The 18,672-nt window shown below is 46.3% G+C and overlaps 1 protein-coding gene and 1 pseudogene across 2 annotated transcripts in view; one reads left to right on the forward strand and one right to left on the reverse strand.

Moving 5' to 3' along the window:
- The window catches only part of NBAS (NBAS subunit of NRZ tethering complex), a 209,243-nt gene that overhangs the window by 119,701 nt on the left and 70,870 nt on the right, over window positions 1-18,672 (forward strand). For both annotated transcript variants that reach the window (XM_036335298.1, XM_036335299.1), the window contains exons 35-36: window positions 208-297; window positions 16,995-17,162. In XM_036335298.1, coding sequence (XP_036191191.1) covers window positions 208-297; window positions 16,995-17,162 — 258 coding nt within the window. The remainder of the gene's footprint in view (window positions 1-207; window positions 298-16,994; window positions 17,163-18,672) is intronic.
- On the reverse strand, window positions 6,422-8,138 carry LOC118669266 (annotated as a pseudogene).

Genomic DNA, 18,672 nt, shown 5'->3' on the forward strand with positions numbered 1-18,672 from the left:
TACATCGGGCTTCTCACTTGATTCCACCTCTGAAATGGTGGGGTCCTTGTGAAGCCGTCCCGAGGGCCGCAGTCCCGCTCCCCAGACTGTTCAGGAGGAAGCAGGCCTCGTCTCCTCCACGGAGAGCGTTCAGATGTCCACCTGCACTGGGAGGAGAGGCAAGTTTAAAAACACATTTCTTTATCATGTGTCTTGTTCTTTTTTCAGATTCTTTACCAAAGGGTGAATTTCCAGATCCACCGGGAAGGAGAGGAGAGTGTCAGTGCTGCGCCGTTACTTAGCAAAGCGCCGCAGGAGGTGAGTTGGTGTTGGGGGGGAGGGTTTGGAAGGTGCCTGGGCGTGGCACGAAACGGGAGCCACCTGACCTGGTGTACAGGACGTGTGTGCGTGTGTGTGTGTGTGTGTGTGTGTGTGTGTCTGCATGCACCGGCGCACACGCACTTCTTTTTCTTTTTTTGATGTTAGCGCTTTTCGTAATAAAGTATTTTTTTAACTTTTTTTTTATTGTTAAAGTATTACATACGTCTCCTTTTTTCCCAATTGACCCCTCCCTCCCCACTCCTGCCCCCCAGGACAAGCCCCCACCGCCCCAGTGTCCGTGTCCATTGGTTATGCTACTATGCATGCATACAAGTCCTTTGGTTGATCTCTTATCTGCCTCCCCCCCTTCCCCTGCCTTCTCTCTGAGGTTGGATGGTCTGTTCAGTGTTTCTTTGTCTCTGGATCTATTTTTGTTCATCAGTTTATGTTGTTGGTTATATCCCACATATGATTGAGATCATATCTTTCTCCGACTGGCTTATTTCACTTAGCATAATGCTCTCCGGTTTCATCCATGTTGTTGCAAATGGTAAAAGTTCTTTCATGTTTCTTTTTTTTTTACGTCTGTAGAGACTGTTTTTCTTTTAAACATTTTTGTGTGTGAAATATAGGGTGGGGCACAAGTAGGTTTATAGTTGTGAATACACAAAACACAGTTTATTCTTGTATTATTATTTATCAATTATTATAATATTTTCCATACAAACAACTGTGAACCTACTTTTGCCCTAACCTGTATAACATTCACATAGAAAAAAGACACAATATAAAAATGTGCAGGTCAAGAAATGATCACAGGAAAGCATCCATGAGACCTCCGCGCAGTGACACCTCCACACAGTAACACCCCCCACGTGACCAGCCTGCCATAGCCCCCTCCTCTCTATTCAGTCTCCAGGCTGTCTCTTTCCTCCCAGAGAGCCCCACTGCCTTGACTCATTGATCCCAGATCTTTGTGTGGTTTTTTTGTTTGTTTTAAATAATTTTAATACCTTTCACACCCCTCCCAAAATAATAGTTTAATTGGACCCGTTTTTATACTGTTGCATTTGCGAGAGTCACCCGTGCCGTTACGTGCAGTGTGTTATTTCCTGTTACTGTTGTATAAGAATTAATGCATGTGCACATGTGGCAGTTTCTCCGTCTGATGCTGATTGACGTTGGTTTCAACTTTAGCTTCTAAGAACGATGCTGCAGCATCACTGTGTGTGTTTCTCTGGTGAGCAGGAGCATACCTGTCTTCTGGCATCCACCCGGCCTGGAGGTGTGTGCTGCCAGCTGTGCGCATGCTCAGCCTCTGTGGACACTCGCCAGTGGCTTCCCACAGGGTCTTGCCCATGGCACCCTGACCACAGTGTTTGAGAGTGCCATTGACTGCAGTCCACCTCCCTGGGTGGCTGGTTTTTAAAACTTAGCCTATTCTCTTGAGTGTCTGCTGACATCTTGTGATTTTGATTTGCATTTTTCTCATTTACTAATGAGGTGGCGTTATCTTAGGAACCTGTTCGATACTTTTGCCCATTTTTTATTGGCTTTTCCCCCTTTTCCCTTTTCCTCATTGAGATCCTCAGGAATAAAATTTGTATGAACCAATTACGGAGGAGTATATACCCACTGACACCTCTTTTCTATCAGTCAGTGTTTGCTGCATGGAATGTAGCTTTCCATTACTGTTCTAGCAACCTCAAACTGGCATTTCTTTAGGTCGAAGTTTCTGATATTCTAATGAAATAACTGATGATAATCCTTTTTACACATTGGCTTTCCACAGGATTTCTTTCATTAATAAGCTTCACTTTCAAAGTGTAAAATGTCATTCATTTTTCCATTAACTATTTTGGAAGACAATTGGCTGTATTCGTTTTGCCAACTCATCTCCAGTTGTATGCGATATAGTGTATAGGTACTTCTAAAAGTCTGATGCAAAGCTTCAGTTCTTGATGGTTAAGCTTTTTCTCAGAGTGAAATAAGTATAACTACCCTGTTTCCATAATTCTTTTATATTAAATCTCACAAACACATTGAATGTACACGTGTGTCCCCAGTTCAGTGTTAAGTGAGTTGAGGCCTCAGAGTTACCGATAATGGGACTTTTGCTCTTAAGGCGTTTTCTCCCCATCTCCCTGTGATGATGGCTCCAGGACAGCTCTGGACACGGAACTTGCTCAGTGAGGGGAATGTGTTGTCTACACTGTCCAGCAGGCACCACTAGTCTCAGGTAGCTCCTGAGCACTTGAAATGTGACTAGTGCAACTGAGGAATTTTTATTTGATTTTAATCACGTTAAATTTAAATAGCCACATGAGGCCACTGGCTCCCAGACTAGACACCCCAGTTGTGGAATATCAGCCTCGAGGTGGAGTTTTGTGTTCTGCCGCCAGCACCGCAGACAGCGGACTTTTCTTGTGTATGCGTGTGCAGTCCCCTGGATGGAAGCCACAGCATTTCCCCGGTGCCTGGACCGGTGTGGATACTTTTTGTCATTCGGCACGTTTTGATTTAGAGTTTTACTGATTGGTTTCTGTTGGGTTTTCCGCACTGGATGTGAATGCACTTGTGTTTCGTTCATGGGAATCAGGCAGTTCTTACTTTGGCTGATGGTTATGAAATGATGTGTGTTTACGAGTTGGCACATTTTACCATCTTTCGAGGGCAAGTGGAAGACCTCCTTTTAGTGACATATTCTTTATGCCACATTTTGCATCTTTTGAGTAGAATCCTTTCCTACTGGTCCAGCACATCCGACATTTTGTCTGTCTCTTCAGCCTCCTCTCCTCTCCTGCCTCCTGGACCCGTGCTGTGTTCCGGTCACAGTGACTGTACCGCCGTTCTCCAAGTAGGTGCCATCACACCTTCGGTGTTCGAGTTTCCTCCTGCCCGCACTGCTCTCCTGTCTGGCTCTGGTCACCCATCTAAAGTATCATCTACTTTGAAAAGTTCTCTTTGCCCCCACATTCTCCCATCACTGTGTCAGCGTGGAGTGGTCTGTATGCATTGTCTGGTAACTGGAAGTGTGTCAGTTTTCTCTGGATTCTCTCCCTGGAGTGCTGGTCATGTGATGAATGCCCAGGAAATGTTTGGTGACGCTCTGTGGGGAGACTCCCACAGCAGAGATCAGTCTGTGGAAAAGTGAATTAGAAAGTACACTTCGGCCTAAAAACTAAGAGGAATTTCCTGTTTAACTCATCTGCATGCGGTGCGGTGCCTGGGATCCTGTTAGGTTTTAGCCGTTGTAAGGGCTGCACCATTTCTCTGTTCAGTGCACAACTGCAAAGTGTGTCTGCTGAGTTCAGCTCCGAAGCTCATTCTGAATCTCCATCCTTCTTTATACAACCATCAAAAGCCTCTGAGACGTCTGGGTTTCCTATTTTCTGCTTCTACGATGAATGAGAAAGTGTTGGCCTGACCCTGTGGTGGTTTCTTTGGAGTAGGACACGCTGTGTTACCGCAAATGGGTGCGTGTTTCTCCATTAGACTCTCTTTGTAAATGCAGGAGACCCGCAGTCCTTTACATCTTCTGCTTAGCAAGGAAAAGGGATTCTTTCAAAACGATTGTCTCTCCCACCTTTTTTTCAGCTCCTTCAAAGCCGTCCTGTCTTCCTTTGTCCTCTTCCCGCAGCTGTGATACATCTAGATCTCATGAAGTGCTAATCCAAGCCCTCAGCAAGCACATTATGGCTTTGATTCATGAAGCACATTTCAGAATATTATAGCTGCTATTATTAGATTAAAATACAGTGCCCAGCTCTGCGATGCCGCAGTTACACATTAAGAGATATAATAACCACATTAAATTACAACTCGTAAATGAGAGCTGACTGGATGTGTAATCTGCTTAATGCTCAAGACTTTCATTACTGAGTTGTGGAAATCATGATTTTTATTTATACATCCCAGCAAAGTAAAGATGTAATTGCTATGCAGTAAGTAGCATTTGCATTAGTACCACTGTGGCCTACAAGGGGGAAGATATTGCCTGTTGTCCCTGTGAACAAGATATTTGTTTATAAATAGAACAAAATGCATTGGGAAAAACCACCAAAATTACAGTTTTTCTGTTTCTTATTAACGTTGGTTATTATGTTTTTTAGATGTAACAGTACTGTATTAACATTTTGTTTAGCTAGTGTTCGTTATGTTACTTAGCCAATGGTGTTTTCCCCAGATGAATCTAATTAGAGCTGGAAATGGATAATATACAAGGTGCCCATTAAAAAATCATTTACACTGTGGGAAAACTTGTTCTGAATATTTTAAGTGGCTACAGATTGATACAACTGGACAAATTAATGTTTAGAGCCGGGCCTGGGCTCTAAGCAAAGAGCTATTTTGAATTTATGAAAGGATAGATTAGAAATACCATTTAAATAAAGGAGCGCAATGGGCCTTGTATTTTAATACCATGGGCAATCCTTTCCTGTTCCACTCACCAGTAGGTAGATATTTGGATTGTTTCCACTTTTGAGTTCTCATGAGTAATGTTGCTGTGGATGTGACTGGACTGTCTTTGGAAATAGGTTTTGATGTCTAGGTCCCTGGGAGCAGAGGTGCTGCGGGGTGTGGTATAGATTTGTAGAAACTGCCCATTGCTTTCCGGCTGCGGCATTTCACTTTCCCACCAGGAACCATCCAGGTCCCAGTTTCTCCACATCCTTCCTCATCAGCACTTGCTGTGGAAGGGCTGTTTGATGAAAGTCATTCTTACAGATGTATGTGGTAGCTCATTCTTATTCTGGCATGCAGCATGCATTTAAAAAAGTATTGTTATTGATTTCAGAGAGGAAGGGAGAGGGAGAGAGAGATAGAAACATCGATGAGAGAGAATCATTGACTGGCTGCCTCCTGCACACCCCCTACTGGGGATCAAGCCCACTACCCGGGCATGTGTCCTTGACCAGAATGGAAGCTTGGACCATTGAGTCCACAGGCTGACACTCTATCCACTGAGCCAAACTGGCTAGGGCCAGCATGCATTTTTGAAATAATGGCAATGAGCATCTTTTCATGTGCTTCTTGGCAATCCTATGCCTTCTTTGGTGAAATAGCCACACATATTTTACAACTGGATTATTTGTGTGTCCTTATGACTAAGCTGTAAGAGGTTTTTTGCTTTTAATTCTGGATACAAGTCCTTTATTAGATGTACTAGTATGAGTTGAAAATGTATTTCTCAGTGTTTGCCTTGATGTTTTCCTTTCTTTCTTTCTTTTTTTTTTTTTGCTGCAGAAAGGATGGATTTATTTCCAGAATATTTTCCAGTAACAAAAACTACTTCAAAATAAAGTAACATAATCAAAAAAACAAAAACACCTACTACAACGTAACCAAGGTGCCATGTACAGTGGGGTGGGGAGTGGGGTGCTCCTGTGTGTTCATGCTGCGCCTGGTTAACCGGCTCCGTTACTAATGGCATCCAGTCACAATGAGATTCAGTCCACAATGTGCCCAGAGTGAGCCATCTGTCAGTCATAGGAAGCTGGCTTGGGGATGTTACTGAGAACCTGGGGAACCTAGGGTTTTGTTTTCCATCCAGGAGGACTTGCCTTTCAGGGAACCAGGCCCAGGTGCTTCCTCAGGGGCCATGGCCACCTTCAGACACCATGTGGTATTCGGCACAAGAAAGCAAAGCAAGCGAACATGGACACATTCTGGCCATGCTGGAGCTTCTGGAGAGGATGGCATCCCAGCAGAGTGTGATGTGACAGGGATGGGTCCATGGCCTGCCCCAGGGGACAGGCAGGCAGGGGCCAAGGGGCAGCATTACTGGAAGCCTGGACAACATGGGCTGAGAGGCCATCAGGGCACCTCCCTAAGCCCGTCCATTCACAAAGGTGCTGTGGCAATACCCACACAACATCCAGTTCCTCCATCTCAGAAGGAACTAGAAGAATTGAGAGGAGAAAAGAAGTGACGGTATTTAGATTCCTCAGTAAGGCACAGAGATTTGTCACATCTTGTTTCCTCCTGAAAGGCTGTTCTCCTGAGAAATGTGATCTGCTTCCACACATCCAGAAAATGGCCGTGTAGATCACAGCCTGAGTGGCTGGCCCAGCACTCACACCTCTAGACGGTGGTAACCCTGGAGCCATACATACTCTGATGAGATGCACCTGTTTTCCTGTTTGCATGGTGGGGAGAGAAGCCCATGTCCCCACCAAAGGGTTCAGTCCCAGGTTCTGGATCTCGATGAACATCCTGCTGAGGCTCCCTGTACAGGAGCAGCCAGCCCAGGCATTGGAGTTCTAACACATGGGAGAAGAGAGCGTCTCTGGGGGAGAGCAACGGTGGACAGAAAGGCTGGAAGCAAGCTGGTCAATGGTCATGAACAGCAGTTGAGGACCAGTGCAGAGAACTGGGACAGATTGACAGGGAAAAGCTGAGATCATGGCACTGAGGCAGTGAATTAGCCTCTGGCCATCCCCGTGAGCCCCCAGCTGCAAATGGATAAACTCAGGACAAAATGTTGAGTAACCAGCTGTGCATCATGTCTACATCACCAGCAGGGAAGAACCTCCCTCTTCCTGAGCACTGGGCGAGGGTAATGGCCCTGACAGGAGTGGTGTGAATTTGAGGAGCCCTTCTTAGCGTCCCCAGCACTGGCATGGAGGGCGGCCAGCCTCCTTCCAAAATCAGTCCTCTGAGACCCCAAGGGGAGAGGGTGTGGCTGCTGCAGTGGACATTATGTGACCAAAAGTTTTCAGGAGCAAGAGAGGCATTTCTGCTGGCTGGCAGGGCCAGCCGACTTCTGGGCAGTGCTTGCAAGGACCTCTGCTCTTGGATGTGAGATGAGCTATGGGCACGGGTCCCTGAGAGCTGCTGGGGTCTGCCATCCCACCTGGAAAAGGTCCCGGTGGCCACCAACCCCTGCTGCCATCCTGGCTGGGGGAGGAGCCTACCTGCCACCTGGGAGGGACAGGGGACAGATGCTTAGGGCTTCACTGGACCCAGCGTGGATAGGGAGTGGATAGGGAGGAGGAGGAGGGCTGGAGGTGGCAGGCAAGCAACAAGACCAGTCAGCTCCCTCTAAGGCCACTGGCTACCACTGGCTGGATAGGTGGGTACAGTGGGGTACTCAGGCAGGCTATTCCCTGAGAAGTTGTTGAACTGGGCCTCCCGAGACAGTGGGTCCCGCCAAGTGCCATTGTTCCACTCTGTGCCTCTGGAAGCTTCCACCGGTTCCCCGGTAGATCCTGTGTACCTTCATGATCACAATGGCCGTCATGGCGGCTGACATTGTGAACATGATGGCCGGAAACAGCATGACCACGGCAGCTCCAACACTGGTCTGGAAGAACCCGATCGCTGCCAGCCAACCACAAGCACCCCATCCTGAGAAGCCGACAGCCTGGAAGACGGTCAAGACAAACTGGGCTCCGAAGGTAAAGAAAAATGTCATGAAATTGAAGGAACTGTCGGCCCGGAGGGCCTTGTAAGCCGGCTGGAACCAGCACACATAGCTACAAGGGGAGAAGAGCAGCAGCCAGACCAGGGCCAGGCCAAAGTTGGCTCCTGAGCCACCTCCAATCCACTAGGCCAGGCAGGCGACGAGGTTGATTGCCAGTGTGGTGCAGTAGAACAGCCACAGCCGGTAGATCCTCTTCACTAGGACCTGATGCTCAATGGGGATCTCGTCGGAGAAGTTCTGGTAGAAACAAGGCTTCAGAGGGATGAACTTGGGCAGCGGCGGGAAGTTGTTCTCCTTTTCTGGCATTTCCAATGTGATGGCCTGATGAGGCTGAAGCCTGCAGCCACCTAAGGAGACGGACGCTAGCGCTGCGCTTCACCAAGCGTTAGCAACTGGCCCGCCCGCTCCGCCTCCGCCTCACGTTTTCCTTTCTTTTTTTTTTTTTTATTTTTTATTATTAGTTAAGGTATTACAAATGTGTCCTCATACGTTTTCCTTTCTTAATGGTGACGTGTGAAGTACAAGATTTTAAGTTGCTGCCCTGCCCTCAATCAGTATTTGCTTTCACCGCTCGTAAGGAAGCTGTGCCCAGCTCATGGTGTGAAGATTCACTCCTGTGCGTTCTTCTGAGAGTCTGATAGCTTCCTCTTTCATGTTATTGACAGGTCAGTAACAGTAAGAAACCACTTTTTATATGAAATAAGTACAGGCTCAAAGAATGTCCACATGCCCAAACGTGTTTACAACTGGACCTCATGCCCTACACAAAAATTGACTCAACAGGGTCTTATCTGTTTTGCTTTCTTTTATGTTTCATGATAGCTTGTTCCTTCTTAAAGGATGTTGAATCTCATATATAGTATGCACAAAGACACAAATTAATATTTTGAAGCTTTAAATGAAATAATTTAGTCTGGAGTGGGTTTTTGATACTATTACTGCTTTTCTGTCTTTTCGTGTGTGTGTGTGTGTGTGTGTGAGAATTTTGGTTTGAAGGCTCATTTTGGGTCATCTCATTCAGTTAATTTTTATCTTTGCAGACCTATGTACGGATTCATACTTTTGTGGTTTCCCTCCCTCTAATCCCACGGCGCTTTCCTGCAGAGCCCTGTGCTGTGGTGGCCTTCAGATGGGACTCCTCCCGCCGCAGTGTTGAGGATGTGGGAAATACGGACTGGGAGCCAGTGAGGGATTTGGGCAGTTCCTTAGGCCCTGGCTTTGTTCTCTGCCTCCCAAGGCCGAAGCTTCATAGTGTAAATGCATAGCCCCAGGCAGTGCCTGCCCTTGGTCTCCCTTCACAGGGGGTCCTTTTGATTCATAATTCCCTGAAAGGGGCACCTGGCAGCCACTGGCATCTCAGATTTCTGACTCTCAAAATGTTGAATTCCGTTGGCTTTGAGCATCTTCTGACTCTTTTTCTATTATTCAGTATTTTGGAGCATACTGAGACATGAACTCATTGTCCATCTTGACTGTAATTCGTAATGTTTTCTTTAATTACAAACATAGTAAAGGCTTTTATTTTAACAACCCATTTAAGGGGAGGCAGGGGTTCAGGTAAGTAACATTATCTGGCATATTTTATTTCTTTTTTTTTTTTTTTTTTTTTTTTTTTTTTTTTTTTATTGCTTAAAGTATTACAAAGGGTATTACATATGTGTCCATTTTATCCCCCCGCCCTAGACAGTCCCCTAGCCTCCCCTACCCCCCAATGTCTTATGTCCACTGGTTATGCTTATATGCATGCATACAAGTCCTTTAGTTGATCTCTTACCCCCCTACCTCCTGCCCCGCAACCCTCCCCGGCCTTCCTGCTGCAGTTTGACAATCTGTTTGAGGCAGCTCTGCCTCTGTATCTATTATTGTTCAAAAGTTTATAATGGTCTCTATTATCCATGAATGAGTGAGATTATGTGGTATTTTTCCTTCATTGACTGGCTTATTTCACTTAGCATAATGCTCTCCAGTTCCATCCATGACGTTGCAAATGGTAAGAGTTCCTTCCTTTTTAGAGCAGCATAGTATTCCATCGTGTAGATGTACCACAGTTTTCTAATCCATTCATCTACTGATGGGCACTTAGGCTGTTTCCAGATCTTAGCTATGGTGAATTGTGCTGCTATGAACATAGGGGTGCATATATCCTTTCTGATTGGTGTTTCTGGTTTCTTGGGATATATTCCTAGAAGTGGGATCACAGGGTCAAATGGGAGTTCCATTTTCAGTTTTTTAAGGAAACTCCATACTGTCTTCCATAGTGGCTGCACCAGTCTGCATTCCCACCAGCAGTGCACAAGTGTTCCTTTTTCTCCACATCCTCTCCAGCACTTGTCATTTGTTGATTTGTTGATGATAGCCAGTCTGACAGGTGTGAGATGGTACCTTATTGTTGTTTTGATTTGCATCTCTCGGATGATTAGTGACTTTGAGCATGTTTTCATATGTCTCTTGGCTTTCTGAATGTCCTCCTTTGAAAGGTGTCTATTTAGGTCCTTTGCCCATTTTTTGATTGGATTGTTTATCTTCCTTTTGTTAAGTTGTATGAGTTCCCTATAAATTTTGGAGATTAGGCCCTTATCAGATATGACATTGGCAAATATGTTTTCCCACACAGTGGGTTTTCTCGTTGTTTTGTTGATGGTTTCTTTTGCTGTGCAGAAGCTTTTTATTTTGATGTAGTCCCATTTGTTCATTTTCTCTTTAGTTTCAAGTGCCCTAGGAGCTGTATCAGTGAAGAAATTGCTTCGGCATATGTCTGAGATTTTGTTGCCTTTGTATTCTTCTAGAATTTTTATGGTTTCCTGTCGTACATTTAAGTCCTTTATCCATTTTGAGTTTATTTTTGTGTATGGTGTAAGTTGGTGGTCTAGTTTCATTTTCTTGCATATATCTGTCCAATTTTCCCAACACCATTTATTGAAGAGACTATCTTGGCTCCATTGTATGTTCTTGCCTCCTTTGTCAAATATTAATTGAGCATATTGGTTCGGGCCGATTTCTGGGCTCTCTATTCTATTCCATTGATCTATATGCCTATTCTTGTGCCAGTACCAGGCAGTTTTGAGAACAGTGGCTTTGTAATACATCTTGATATCTGGTATTGAGATCCCACCTACTTTGGTCTTTTTCAGGATTGCTGCAGCTATTCGGGGTCTTTTTTTATTCCAGATGAATTTTTGGAGAGTTCGTTCTAGATCTCTGAAGTAAGGCATATTTTATTTCTTAAAAGTAAAAAAAAAGATGTGAAACATCTGCGATAGAATCCTAACATTTGTTAACTTTTGATAAGAAGTACATGGAGATTTGTGATAACTATGGTCTTTCTGCTTTTTTTAAAATATACAAGTAATTTCATCAACAATCCTTGCTCCACAAAGACGCCAGTCCTCTCGGCCTTCTTGCCTTTCTGTAACCCTTCCCACCCCCTCCTGCCTGTGCTCTACCTGGAGTGTCCTCCCAGATAACCTGTGGCTTGTCCTCTCGCTTCCTGCAGGTCTCTGCTCAAATAGCTCCTCCCGGAGAGCTCCCCTGTGCTCGCATATAGCCCCTGCCCATCCGGCTCCAGGCCACTTTCACTTCTCGTGGACTCTATCCTTTATCTGATGCACTTCTCGGACACGCTTTCTGTTTATTTTCTGCCTGTCTTCTCGGGCAGTGTGAGCTCTTTGTGGCAGGAACCATGTGCTTTTCACTGCTTGGTTTTCAGCATGTAGAACAGTGTCTGTCACTGTTATGTTTGATGTCATAAATATTTGCTGAAGAATCCATGCGTAAAATAAATGAGGAAGGTAACATGTGGATGTAATCGGTGGGGATAAATTCTGTCATTACACAGGGAGGAGCATTTGAATGGGGCCCAGTTTGATAAGTTCTCAGTTCATTGGTGAAATAAGGGGTTGCCTTTGTTTCCCAATGTGCTGTGAGTTTCTTGAGAGCAGGGAACTTGTCTTAATTGTCATGGTAACCCTGTAGCCTGGCACTGGGTCTCAAACATTGTACACATGCCAGAAATATATGTTCAGTCAACTTGTTTTGTGGATATGTTAGCTGTGATGTCCCAGAAACCTGCGTTTTAAAAGATGGCCCAGATAAGAGTCCTGGAAGACCAGATATTTACATCTCAAAGGTCCAGGGCAAGCTCCCTTAGAAGGACTTACCTGTAAGTCAATATCTACTAGTATAAGCCCTTTATCTGTAAGCCCTTTGAGAGGAATTAAACTTTGGGAAGGTAAAAGGAATGGGAGGGCTTTGAATTGTTCATGAAGCCACACCTCTGGCCCTGTAAAGACTTCTTTTGTGAAACAGGACAGTTGTTTTTAATACCTCAGAATTGGGTTGCCATCTAAATGTTGGCAAAGGACTGACAATCCATCCACCTGTTTTTGGAATGTTTCCATCTGGGTGCATTCTTATTCTTTCAGACTTTGTAGTGGAGGAGGGTTTCTAAGGCGGGGGCTGTGAGCGTAGTGTAGCAGTCGCAGAGGGGTTTAGTTTGCGGGTGGTACATAGCTTAGGTCATCCCGGAGGACCATAAAGGCGTGGGTATGTGGACCTTCGTCCATGTTCCTCGGGAACAGCAGAATATGTCTGTTTGTAAGATAGTATTAAAATTACTGGTGCCGTTGATGGCTAAACCTCTCTGTCACCATTTATATTGGGACCAGGCTGTGTTGGAAAACAAGATTAGCCTCTTTTTCTTGAGGGACTTAGGGTTAAATTTCTCCCAGTTGGCAACTCTACCCTTCAAAGATGGTATCCTGAGGCACTGTGGACTGGTTACCCAACTGCAACAGACAGATACGTAACAAGCTGAAGGTTAGAGGCATCTCTGCAAGTCCCAGAGCCACCCAGGGGGGGAGTGCTCATCCCGTGCGGAGGGCAGCCTTACCCACAGCCACAGAGGCCGGGCACTCTGATGTTGGGTGTACCCTGGTCAGACAGGTGGCCTGCACTTCCCATGCGAATGACTGTGGCCCTTTTCCCCAAGCAGGGCATCCCTCACTTGATGACCCCTGGCCTTAGCCGGCCTCCGGAGGTCCCCTTCATGTCTTGCTGTAAAATGAGTGCCTAGTGCCTCGGTCGCCTTGGTGGGAAACCTGTCCTGTAACTCTGCCTTCATTTTTCCTGTTGACCTGCTGCCCTGCCTGTGTTTCCAGCAGCCCCGGTCATTTAGCCCTCGTGGGGAGAGAGCAGCTGCCCCATGGAGGGAAACAAAGAGCTCCATTTCGGCCATCTTGTTGCTATCACTTTTAGTTAAATCTTCCAATTTCTCTAAGTAAGTACAAGTGAAGGCTTCCTATTACTAGTAATTTTATATCTGCAGGAGTATTAATGGGGGCCGTGGACTGGGAGTTGTTGGCCTTGGAGGCACATTTCCCATGGTAATTTTGGTTTTACTGTGAGATCTGCAGATTTATATTGCGTAGTGGTTTGAAGAGTGCTGCTTACAGGTTGAGCTTCAAGGGGCTGTCACCTCCTGAGTTGCTTGAACCCTCTTATGTGACTTGGTTTCTCTCCCTGCTGTCTAATGCAACCGCGAGGACTTGGGGGCTAGGTGACCAGCCTTTATGCGCGTGTCCCCGGACGAGTCAGTTATTTGATTACAGTTGTGTTGGAATTTCCTATGGGGCTCCTGCTTGTCCCGAGGGCTACCTCCTCACACCTCCACATACGTACTTCGTCACCTAAGAATACCTGACGTTTGAGCTTGAAGGGAGTAAATGCCCCTTATCTTTGGAGCTGAACAAGTTCAGGCTCTCATTTATCCAGCAAAAGGTTTTGTTCAGACTCTTTGAGAGCAAATCCCCTTGAAAACCCAAAGTTAAAATCCACCCACCAATCTTTCTCTCCTGTCCTCAGTGTATCCAGTCTTATCTTTAGCCGGGGTATCTCAACCCTTAACCTTCAGTTCCACCTCAGGAATTTTTTTCTTTAAACAGCTCAGATAAAGTCAGGGCCTCTTCCCTTAAAACAGGGAGGTCTGGAATTCCACAAAAAACTTACCCATCTTCACCAAAGTTCGATGCAAAGCAAGGAGCTGGCGGGGCACACGTGGCTTCTGCTGCTGCCTCGCACGAAAGTGGTCCTGGCGGGCTTCCTGGGGTCTGTCGCACTACCCCAATCAGTGTTGACATAAGAAAAGTCCAGACCGAGAAGGGCGATGAAGCAGTGAGTCCTGGCACCAGATGTGAGCAGCTTTGTTGGCTCTCAGTTCTTGAGTTTGGCAAAGAAAGAATTCAGAGCCTAGAACTCTAGTGCCAAAGGAAGTTTATTTAGACAGCAAAGTGAACTGCGCTCAAGGAGGATTCGAGCGGCTGCTCCGAGAGCTGCCTTGCCTCTTAGGAAGAAAGTCACAGAGCTGCGTGCGCCGTCTCGGTTTCCCCATCCTGCTTGCCAGGGGATTTCCTTAGCTTCTCACTGTCCTGCCTCAGATACCTTTAGCAGTAGTGATTTAAAAATTGGGCATAGAAAAAGAAAATAAAAATATACTTCATATACCTCTATTTTTTCTAACTGCAGGTCTCTTAATCTGGGTCCAGCCAAGAATGCTAAGCGATCCCAGAAGGCTTTGGTCTCTAAAGCCCCTAAAATAGTGAGACAGTTTTGGTGAGAGTGTATTTGTGACTCTGTGTGTTCATGTGTGTGCATATGCATGGGCATTCAGTTTTCTGGGGAAAGAACTTACAGGTTTTATTAGAAATGTGTAGGGGTTCGTGACTCCCGAAGGGAGCACTTCTAAAATAGAGCCTGGCCTGTGAGTTAGCAGAACTGAAGCAGTCCCTTTGGAGTGATTTACTCCATGGGGCATTTTTCCTGACAGATGCTTCTTCTGACAGATACTTCTCACAGTGGCATCGCCGGGAACCAAGGTTGCGTTCTTAATATTTGAGTTCAGGATGAAACTCGCTCTCAGTGTCTGGTGCAGGTGGATTAAAGGTGTTGGAGGAGCGGGATAGTGGTTGGTCTCAGTTTGAGCTCGGTCAGCCCAACTTCCTGGCTGTGTACCTCCAGCTCAGTTATGGTAGGCAAACAGCTTGCTCAGAAATTAACCCTGATGGTACCGGACACCAGAGAGAGCAGCCCTTACAGATAAACTCTCAGATTATTCACTCTGGTCATTGGTCAACAAGAGTCCCTTCTGTGAGCCACGCGTGGCATGTGGAACCAGCTTGCTCTTGCCAGCCCGTGCCCGTTTGGTAAAGGTGTGTCTGGTAGGTTTGGAAAATATTATTAGTCTTAGTCAGTCAACCTTCGAGCTCTGAGGCACACTTGACATAATGAGATTTCATGTTAAATTTTATGCTGGGAGTTGTTGATTTGGTTTTGGGGATTAGTCTATTTCTGCTGCTGTACACTCTAAATTAATTAGCAGCATGCAGCTACGAATAAAATGTGCAGCAGTAATCATTTCAGGATTTTGCCTAACCTCTTTTTTCTTTCTTCATTACATGAAGTTGAAAGAGAACTATTTTCCTCATTAATGCCTTTGGTTACACTATAATCGTGGTGGATTGCCCCCAAATTAAATCTCCTCTGTGGTCCAAATGAGCTTTTTATTCCACTTTCTCTTCGGCAGTTCTCATTAGGGGATCTCTCACAGAAAGCCTTTTATCGCACACATTCCTGCGTGTGAGGATCTCGCTTATCTTCCAGAGCAAACTTTTACGTTTCATACGTTTTAAATTGCCTTTCTTTATTTTATTTTACATTTATTCATTAAATTTAAATTCTTTATTGTTTAAAGTTAAATTTCTGCTCTTGAGTTAGCCATCATGTGTAAAGTTTAGGTTCATTTGGTGAAACAGAGTAGTTGTTTTACAGCCTGCGTTATTTGACATTTTTCGATAGATTTGATTTTCCTGTGCATGAAGTGGTGTTCTGTTTAAGTGCCCCATTTCTTACCGTGTTTGTGTGTTTAGTTCTACTCTTGGGTTAGTTGATGACATTCAAATCATTCGGCACGCCTTCTCAATTAAGAAGATTCTGAAGATGAGCAGGAATGGAAAGTGTGACATGAAATCTTATTTGAATAACACTCAGCTACCGCAAACATTAACATGTTAGGCTTTAGAAAATGTGTCTTCAAACATTTAGATAGAGCAGTGACCCCGGACTTCTTACATGTCCACAGATGCAGAGGACACATCAGGATGTTCACACACTCAGAGCACATGGTAATGAATAACCATTGTCCCTGCCCTTGAAAAGCTGTTGTCTAGTCAGGAAGGCAAACAGACAAACAAAAAACACTTGCACTATCAATATATTATGGTAATGTCTTAAAGGGTCCCTGCAGTGCTCTGAGCGCAGAGGATGGGGTGGTACGCTGTCTCACCAGGATTTACAGCAAAACTATTCTGTCAGGGAAAAACACTTTGTGACCTTGGAGTAGCAAAGATTTCTTAAATAGGATACAAAAATATTAATCATAAAGTGACAAAATGATAAATTGGACAAATTTAGAATTTAAGAACTTCTATTAATCAAAGACACCATTCAGACAATGAAAAGATAATCTGCAGAGTAGCAGAAAATATTCACAATTCATATACCTAACAAGAGATGTGTACCCAGAATATAAAAAGAAACCTTACGAATGAATAAGAAAGACCGACCACCCACAGAAGCATGGGCAAAATACAAGAGCAGACATTGCACAAGAGAGGAAACTCAGCCGGCCAGCGAAGGCATGGGCAGGTGTTCACTCCATTAGCCGCTGGAGAGGGAGCCCCCAGGTGTCAAAACCCTGCACAGCACAGGGGCCCATTGCTGGCCAGACCTGGTCAGAAAGAGGAGCCACTGAAGGCCGGCGGCCTGTGGGCAGCACAACTTGTCTGACCTGTAGCTTGTTTTTGTGTCTGATGATATTCTAACACCTACTCTGCAGTGGCAGTATAAGACTTAGCATTGTTTGACTGAACAGTTCATTAATCTAAATAGTAAACACTTTAAAATGTCTTGTCAAAGAAACAAGCATGAGGGTATCTCCTTGGCGGGATATTCCATTGGTAAAAAATCAAGAACCCATTTGTACCTCCTCAGTGTTTCTGAAAGGGATCATCTGATGAATGCACTATGAAGTTGTTTCCTTTTGTTTTCTTTGGTGTGTGAGGAACAGTAGGCCAGTAGTGCTTGCTTTCACGTGATTGTGTTATAGCAGAGATGGATTTTCCAGTTTATCTGTCTTCATGCCCTATCATTCTAAGGAGCCACCTCATCACTCTCTGTTCTCATGACAACGCGCCTCTCGGCTCCTTCTCCATCACAGGATGCAGCCGGCGCTCCCAGCAGCAGCTCAGCGGACCTGCTCCACTGGACCACGGCCACCACCATGAAAGTCCTTTCCAACACCACGACCACCACCAGGGCGGTGCTGCAGGCCGTCAGCGACGGGCAGTGGTGGAGGAAGTCCTTGACGTACCTCCGGCCCCTTCAGGCAAGCACGGCTGCTTTCTAAACCCACTGCGTGGGCTCTGCCGACTCATGCACCCTGCTCGCGTGGCTTCCACTGTCACTACAGTCCTGTCTTCCCCAGATTGTTCAGATAATCTCTTAGGAAATCGGGGCCTCCGGTCAGATGGGCGATGAGTGATTTACTTTTTAGAATGCAGTGTCCTCCATGGAGTACTTGCAAATACGTTCAGGCGTTTTCTGTGTATCAGGTACTGTGCTGGTCCCTGGGGGTGGGGAAGCACTTGGTCTAATTCCTGTCCCCTGAGGAACCTATAGAACGCAACAAATAAAGCAACAGACCAAATATTTGTGTGATAGTGCAGTGGCGGGGTATGGAGTGCGGTGAGGACCAGCAAGGTGTGTGCGGGACAGTGAGTGATATTGGGGAGTGGAGTTCTGACTTCGAAGGGAAGTCAGGTGTCTCCGGAGAGCAGGAGGAGTACAAAGCCCTCTGCGAGGGAAGGTGCTGGACATCTTTGTAGAAAAGAAAGGAGGCCAGTGTAGGGTGAGCAGGGTGGACCGCGGGAAAGACAATAGCTGAGATCAGAGAGGGCGGGGAGGCCTCGAGCGGGCTGTGATGAGGACCACAGCTGGGCCCACAGGTTTTGTTCTGAGTGCGATGGGAAGCTGCGGGAGGATTCAGGCAACACAGTGTGTGATCCAGCTGGATTTTTACTAAGATCCTGTGATGGCCGTGTCGGCAGCTGGCGGGAGAGAGTCAGGAGCAGTGGAGAGACGGACCTCTGTTGCGGTGCTCCAGCGGGGCGTGGTGCTGGCTGGGGCCAGGGTCTCCAGGGAGGAGGCAGGAAGTGGCTGGCTTAGGGGGGAGGGTGTGGACCTGCTGAGGGTCTGGATGTGGGGTGCACAGAGAAGAGGCGAATGCAGGATGATAGCCCAGACAGTTGGGTACGTGGACTAAGAGGCTGTGTGCCTGACTGGTGTGAGTCTGTAGCGCTCTCATTGTTGCAGGTATCACTGGGTTATGATTCCGGTTGCTGCGCTGTCTCACCTGTTGCACCTTTCCAGGGTGTATGTCTTAGGTAAAGTGTTAGCGTTGTGCCCGCTGTCTAGTTTTTGTTATGTGTCCCTTGTAAGTGTTACCATCATTGGCAGCGGGCGGCGTCACTGTGTCCCTCGGCTGTGCTTGGCGTAGAGTAGGTGCTCAGTACACGGGAGGGCGGGCGGATGCCTTTCCTTGCCCTTCCAGGGAGGAGCTGTACAGTTGATTTGACGAAAGCAAAACAGAAGTGTAATTACGGGAGGAGAGATGCTGAAGTGCTGGCTAATGAGGAATGCTGATGGCCAGGCGGACAGGCGCTGTGGCTGGGGGTTGAGGAGGAGATGGAGACTGGAAGGGGCATGGCTTTATCTGCCTCCATGGGGCCCGGGACGGGAGGGGGCTCTCAGTGGGCGGACAGCATGGACAGGAGCCTAGAATGGGAGAAAGCGTGGAGGTGGGGTGCATTCAGCAGGCCAGTGTGGGGGGAGCGAAG

Source organism: Myotis myotis, unplaced genomic scaffold (genome assembly GCF_014108235.1).
Source record: "Myotis myotis isolate mMyoMyo1 unplaced genomic scaffold, mMyoMyo1.p scaffold_m19_p_14, whole genome shotgun sequence".
Classification (NCBI taxonomy): domain Eukaryota; kingdom Metazoa; phylum Chordata; class Mammalia; order Chiroptera; family Vespertilionidae; genus Myotis; species Myotis myotis.